Genomic DNA, 7,603 nt, shown 5'->3' with positions numbered 1-7,603 from the left:
TCCAAACAGAACATTTATGAAATATTAATATTTCCTCTTGCTGTGCTGCGTTTCGTCTTAAACCCTCTCCGTCTCCAAAATAACTCAGCCTTTTGAGTGACACAGAGAGTTTCGCGGGGACCCGAGGCAACAGCGTGTCGACAGAGGCTGAGCGAGTTTTGATGCGAGCTGGAGGTATGCGCTCTGATGGGAGGAATGAGGAAGAGTCATACGCGTGCGAGATTCAAACCACACATACTTGACGCTCACGGAGCGCGCGTAGAACTCCAGATGCGCGACGACCGCCGGGGAGACTTGCTGGCCAAACAGAACACCATCGAGTTCGACAACTTTTCTAAGCACCGAAATTGTTAACTTTTGAAGGACTTGGCTGTTGAGTAATTTCAGTCGGCAGGTATTGGCTACGGGAGAACTGCGTGTCACATTTGGGTGTTAATATTTTAAACTTCCCTGATTTTGATCGCACGTTCAGTGAGTGGCGCGTGTAACTCTGCAGATGTCTATACCAGCGCAGGGAGGCATATGGAGACGTTTGAAACTGCTTACAGCAGTTAAGTACGGCGTCGCTATGAGCTGGGACTAATTTTGCATTTAGCAGATGTCCACTACTAGGGCGGCGTTCAGTTTTTCGGCAGGTGTATAAGACCGACCCTCGTCTCTGAACTGCTAGGCGCACAGTCCGTGACGACAACCACACCTCCGGATGATGCTCCTTGCACGGATCAATCTGACTCTGGCCTTCATCCTCCTCAGCCCAGTCAGCATTCTGCGCTTGTGGTGGTAAGTTGTGCTTCTAGGCTCTAGTGGATGGGACATTTCATATCATAGAACATAATAGCTATATATTGTTCATGTACAGATGCACACAAAGGGGGGTGCAGGATGCCAAGGCATCCTGACATCCTGACATCCTAGACAAACTTCGTAGAAGTTGTATGGTGTGATAAGTAGCTTTTGCTGTTCTAAAATGTGGTGATGAGCAGTGGGGTACCTCACCTATAGAAATGGTAGAATTTATGGCTCCAGGTTCAGGATCTGCAAGTCTGAATACTTTCACGATCACATCAGCAGCTGTAAGAGAACAGGTTTGGTCAGTGGAGGTGAGAGCGAGAAAGAGTGGAATGATGGGAGAGACACAGAGAGTGACTAATGACTAATGACAGCCAAAGAAAATTAGAAACACAAGGAGGGTGAAAATGACAGAAGAGTCTACGAAGGAGGGGAGGACTAAGCGGAGATAGCAGAAGACTCCAAAGGGCCCCAATCTGGCCCTAATTTGGCCCCAATCTGGCGCAGCTCCGTCACATCTGGAACTACTCCAGAGTGAGGTGTGTTCTGGGAGGAGAGGACCTGAGGCCGTGTATGTGTGTGTGTGTGTGTGTGTGTGTGTGTGTGCGTGTGAATGTCATCGTAAAACATAACTCGGGCTGCATGACAGCTCTGAGAATTCCTCCATGCTCCCTTACCTCAAGGCGTTGTGAAGCCCTGCAGGCTAAACAAGCCCCTCCCGCGTAGGAGACTGAATGAGAGAGCTGAGCAGGACTCAGCTCCACAGTGGCTTTCATTTGTATACTAGCAAACATAGTATGAACTTCCTCATCAAGTAAATCCACTGGGCCTCGTATTACAAATTGTTCTTACCAAGGAGAGATATTTATTTGACACACGTTCAATGCCACTTCCAAAGAATGTCAAATGCCTACCTGATACATGATTTAAGGTTACCTTGCATGCCATTGCAGAGTCTTGAAGCTACAAACTTTGTGGTGACAGTGTCTGCGCTGAAGCACACCACAGCGTAAACATTTTACTAGAATTAGCCTTAACAGGATTGCATGTGATAAAATCTCAACATAATCCGAGGATAATTGCAGGATTACCATGTGTTTGCTTATTGTTTGTAACTTTTGTTGAAGAGTGACATACTGGAGCTGTACATGAAAATGTTGGCAAAATAAAATTATGATTGAGATAAGATATGATTGAACAATATGATTTAGATTATGATGTTTTTACACATCAACACAACTTAAATCCATTGTCCATTACACATCAGTCTAGGATTATTCATTACTGTAATTGATCAGCTTCATTTAACTCTAGTTGACATGTCATGGAGACAATTTTCATCTCGCTAGTTCTTCTTTTTTCCATTTGAGACTTCAAAAGGAACAGCATTCTGGTCATTACATTTCATATTTAACATTTCGTAATGAGTCTTCAGTAAGTAGTGAGTCTCAGGGTATGGCATCTAGACTGACAGGATCAGGATTAAAGGTGAAATAGGTTGAATGGCATCCAGTGCTGTAGTGGTAAAAAAAGGTGGATAAACTATACATGTCCGCTCCCTGAACAAAATGCAAAAACTACCTAACTGCACTTCCACTGAAACCAAATCATACAATCTTTTTATTAGCAGTATTAGGCCTATCGTTCATAACATTTTGGCATTGTAGTTTGGGTTTACAGAGATTATGGCTAAGTAATCAGTCAACAGTGTATTCCCTTTCCGTTAGCAGCATTTGGCAGTTGGGTGTTTGCTCTGTGGTTTTTACTGGCTACTCATTGCAGTGTTCTCATTAGTTTGACTATTTTGACAGTTCTCTCATTGTATGGCCTATGAACCTATGTTGAGAGAACCTATGCAAAGAGATGGAACTATTTTAAGATACTATATCCAATCATTGTTTGTAGGCCAGCATGTTGTGGGTTCTACGACCCTTTCTCTTCACTGACCCACTCAATTTCCCTCTTGTCATGTCTCTGTCTCTGTCCATCGTCTGCCTCCTTCTCTATTCAGCGTGGCAATAATTTAGATAACTTCATGTCCAGCTAGAACAAATGGAAATGGCAGTTCATGTATAGGTTCCCAATGTATTTGCATTAATTCAGTTAGGTTGTCTAGGTTGTCAATTGCTAACAGCTTGCTTGAGCATCAATCTGTAGGCTTGTACTCGTTAATACATAATATTATCTTATTACCTGAATAATAAAGAACCGCTGCCTATATTTGCAATCTATCCATGTCTTTTATGTTATGAAAATACAGTTTTGTGCCTGTACTGTGTGACTGCATGCATGCTGCAGCACCTGCCATTGATTTGCTTGCTTGCCAACAGCGTTGTCGTGAGGATTGATGGTGGAGAGAGGGGTGGGGGGGGGGTGGGGGGGGGGGGGGGTTGCTGTTGTAGGCCTAATGCAGTGAAGCAATGCTGTATGTTTCTAACTCAAACGTGAGTAAGCCATTTCTGGGATTTTCAAAAGTGTATTAAATTAATGGGATTAAATGAGAGACCTATTGCACCTTATAGTTGGGCATAATTTCACTATATGTGAGGGAAAATCTGCTAGGTGCATATTTAAAGAGCAGTACACTGTTCGTACCATCGGGGAAAAAAGTAAGTCATTATTAAGGCATTTTCTCACAGGTCCATGAAGATTTCTTAGAGAATGTTTCAGACAATGACTTTGGACTGTCTACATTTTCATATATAGATGTCCTCTCATATAAAATCCTAAGTGCTTTCAAGATGTTATCACAACAAAAAGAGAGTTCAAAACGAGACAACACATCTATACAAACAAGAGAACGCTCTCTACAAACAATATAACACATCTATAGCCAAACAACAAATATTAGTGCAGAGAGGTGGTGGTGGTGGGGGGGGGGGGGCGGGGGTGGGGCTGCTTGGAGCTTAGAGGGTTTTATTTTTTTTGTCGAAGAGTCTAGTTCTTGAGTCAGGAGTGGTGTTCATATATGCTAAACAATTATGTGAATCATGATTAGTCATGCTATTGTGCTTACACCAATAACAAGGCCGTAGTAAATCTGGTGCAGGGATTCTCTCGGTCAAGCCAACCACATGCTCACCCCTGCTCACTCGCGGGTAGTTTTCTATGTTGGACTCCACCCCACTCTCAGCATTTGATCAGACAATACACACTTTAATGATTCACAGAGGTTAGACAGCCGCATGTCTAAGAGCAGCGTGCATCTCTGTTCATCAGTGAACTTGAACACAAATGAACTCCAGCAGTTTGGTGTAAAGTGTTAAATCATTGTTTCACTGCACAGTTTCCCCACAGTCCACAGTCCACGTTGACAGCTAACAAACGAGGAGGCTAGTGTTGGAAGGTTCGCGGAAGGGTTCCTCCTCTGTGCGGTGCTGACGTCAGGGGCTCATGCCTCCTCAGTGTCCTCTCTCTGGCCCCTGGAGGGGTGGAGGGACCGGGGGTGGGGGGCAGAGAGAGGGGGCGAGAGTGCTGCAATGACATCAGTTCAATTTCAGCCATCAGCTGACCACAGCTGTCCAGTCACCTGATGTAGCAGGAAAATCCATTTCTGAATGTGTGTGCGCGTGCGTGTGTGTGCTAATGTGGGACCGTGGAGGGGTGTATGTGTGTGTGCTCCTTGAGAGTGTATATATGTGTGCGCGCGCGTGCCTGCATATGTGTGTGTGCGTGCCCGCATGTGTTTGTGTGTGTGTGTGTGCGTGCCAGTATGTGTGTGTGTGTGTGTGTGTGTGTGTGCGTATGTGTGTGTGCGTGTGTGTGTGCTAATGTGGGACCGTGGAGGGGTGTATGTGTGTGTGGTCCTTGAGAGTGTATATATCTATGTGTGCTTGCCCGCATGTCTGTTTGTGTGATTACTGCATGTCCATCCTCTTTTGATTTCACACACGTGATGACCTCTTTCTAAATCTCTCTTCTTATCTGCCTTTTCTTCTCCTTCACTCTGTTTTTCTTCCCCCCTTCGATACCTTTCTCTCCCTCTCACATTCAAATTCAAAGTCAGCATTGCCCATGTGGTTTCAGTGGTGCCAAAGACATCAAGCCGTAACAATGAAATACATATCATGTGTTTTATCCTTCTCCATCAATCCTTCTCTCTCTTTCCTGTTTTTCTCTATTTCACTTGGTCTGTCTCATTCTTGCTTTCTCTCGTTCTCTTCTTTTCCTCTTTTTTCTTTTCTGTATTTCTCTTGGTCTGTCTCTCTTTTTCTCTCTCACTTTCTCTTAATTTTTCTATTCTCTCTTTCTCTCTCCCTCTCTCTCTCTCTCTCTCTCTCTCTCTCTCTCTCTCTCTGTCATCCTCTCAGGGTGTTGGGTAGCCCACTGGTGATGGACCACAACAGCATCTGCAGGAAGACCAGGCGCTTGGGGGGCAAACAAGCAGAGCTGTGCCAGTCCCAGCCTGAGATCGTGCAGGAGGTGGTCAAGGGCGCCCGCCTGGGCATGAGGGAGTGCCAGCACCAGTTTCGCCACCACCGCTGGAACTGCACCAACCAAAGCAGGAGCTTGGGCAAGATTCTGCAACAAGGTGAGGGGAGCTGGAAACAGCGATAGCAAGAAAGGAAAGTGACCGGAGAACGTGTCAAACTAGATGGATGAGTAAATTCTATTTTGGTGAATGGTCAAAGATGGTCTATTATACATTTGGTTTCAAGGATTTGCTCAAATAAGAAACCAAGACTAAACAATAACATTGGGCAAGATCCTACAACATGGTGAGGGGAACAGGGATAGCAAGAAATTGATAGTGACCAGAGAACATAGATTTCAGATAAAGGTGCATTCATTATCATTTCATTTATTGAAATGAGATGACTAAAAGATAATGACTTAAGGAGGAGTGCAATATATGATGCATTTATTATCTTTTTATTAATTGACATGAAATAGTAGTGTTGTGTAGTAGAGAATAGTACTGTAGAGAAGTGTGTCTAAAGAAGACATGGCACTAGACACAAGCTGTCATTTCACATTCATTATTATATCATTTATATACGTATATGTATATATATATTAGTGCTGTCAGTTTAACGCGTTATTAACGGCGTTAACGCAAACCCATTTTATCACCGTTCATTTTTTTTTGCGAGATTAACGTTTTTTTTTTATTTAAAAAAAAATGTTTTAGATTAAGGTGTCAAACTGTGTAGTAGGCAAACGTTAAGGTTTTAGTGAATGGTGAGCGTGATACGCCGAAATGGATGATAAAAAACTTTGAATGGAATTTTACTTTTAAAAGTTGTGTTGTGCAAAAGAAGCGCGCTTCACTGTTGCTTCACATGTCAACAGGCAGCTGGCTGAAAGCAAAGAAGTAGTAGGCTTACCTTTTATTGGTAACCTAACTGTTACAGTTCATTGTTTCTGAAATAAGAGGCCTGACTGCTATGTACCCAGCTAATTTGAAAAAAAGAAAATATTAAGCCATGGACTGCAGTATAAGCTGAGTCCTTGTTTACCTGAAATGTGCACTTTATAATTTGATTCTGTACCGCCCTGTTTGGCAATGTTGTTTTTCAATAAAATAAAACATTTGCATAAAAAATTGTGATTAATCGCAATTCGTTTTGAGTTAACTACGACATAAATGCGATTAATCGCGATTGAATATTTTAATCGTTTGACTGCACTTATATATATATATATATATACTGTATATATACGTATACTGTACGTATATATATATAAAATATAGCAGACTATGTGGATAAGTACATTTTATATGATTACCGTACATGGATTTGTTTAAATGAAGAGCCAAGTACAGTTAACAATAACAGAAAATTGCAGGGCCTTTATTTATGGCTTCCTTAGTAAAGGCCATTTTGTTGAGCGGACTCAGCAGAGCGGTGATCATCCATGTTAAAGCATCATTGCATGTTTGACTCTGTCTGTTACGACTGCTGGCGGACTTCCTCACCGTCTCCCCTCCCCTGCGCGTCTGCTCTGCTTGGGGCATGGTCCTGGCCTCCACCACAGGGAGAAAAACACACACGGTTCCCCGGCCCCACACGTTACCGCACTTTCAGGAACATAATCCAGAGTAATTCCCGGAAAACAAGAATTTTCTTTGGAGCGGACGGACCGGGCCTCGCTGACATGATGATCTAGCTTGGGAGGGGGGGGGGCTCCTCCTCTACTCCCTGCTTACTCAAAGATTAGTCAGATACTAATCACCCCCAGACCCTGGGACGTTTGCCAACACCTCCTCAGTCAGAGTGAGGGGTGCAGACCTAGTCAGTGGAAAACAGACATGCTGAATAGGTGAGGAGGGTGCGTGCTGGCCTGTGGTCACTCTGGCTGTCGTTACAGCCCCTGCTGTGAGTAGAGCTGATAAGGTGTAGTACCACTAGCTGCCACAAGGAGGAGCTGAATATTGAAAGGTTAAGTGAGCTGCCGAGCCACCACTAATGTATTGATTTTGTAACCTAAATGTGCTTTAGAAGCAAGGACGTCTGTGATACCATGATAATATGCTGACAGATTGAGGCATGCAAGGTCAGTTCAAATGCTGGAATCAATGCACTGCACCCCAGGAAATCTTTAGGCACTCAAAAACTTCATGAAAAATTTGGACTCAATTTCTGCTATGCCAGCCAGTGTAACACATCTGGTGAACTAAAGTTAAATAAATTAAAGTGGAATAAGAGCACTCTAAACCACAGCTACAGGCATATACGGTATATTGATCACATGTTCAGCGGAGCTCAGCAGAATACTGCAATTAAAGGTAATATCGGGTACATTCTTACAGCTCATTAAGCTGACTGAGCTTTGATTAGTGACACACCCTCTAAGAATGTAATCCGAGGTG

At 43.4% G+C, this 7,603-nt stretch overlaps 1 protein-coding gene across 1 annotated transcript in view; it reads left to right on the top strand.

Moving 5' to 3' along the window:
* Window positions 1-703: 703 nt before the first annotated feature.
* The window catches only part of LOC308362231 (protein Wnt-6-like), a gene marked incomplete at both ends in the record, with an annotated part of 11,004 nt that continues 4,104 nt past the window's right edge, over window positions 704-7,603 (top strand). Inside the window, 2 exons of the mRNA XM_080834794.1 lie at window positions 704-777; window positions 5,100-5,320. Coding sequence (XP_080690920.1) covers window positions 704-777; window positions 5,100-5,320 — 295 coding nt within the window. The remainder of the gene's footprint in view (window positions 778-5,099; window positions 5,321-7,603) is intronic.

The sequence above is a fragment of the Sprattus sprattus genome, assembly GCF_963457725.1.
Source record: "Sprattus sprattus genome assembly, chromosome: 3".
NCBI classification, from domain to species: domain Eukaryota; kingdom Metazoa; phylum Chordata; class Actinopteri; order Clupeiformes; family Clupeidae; genus Sprattus; species Sprattus sprattus.
This window is presented reverse-complemented; position numbering and strand designations above follow the sequence as displayed.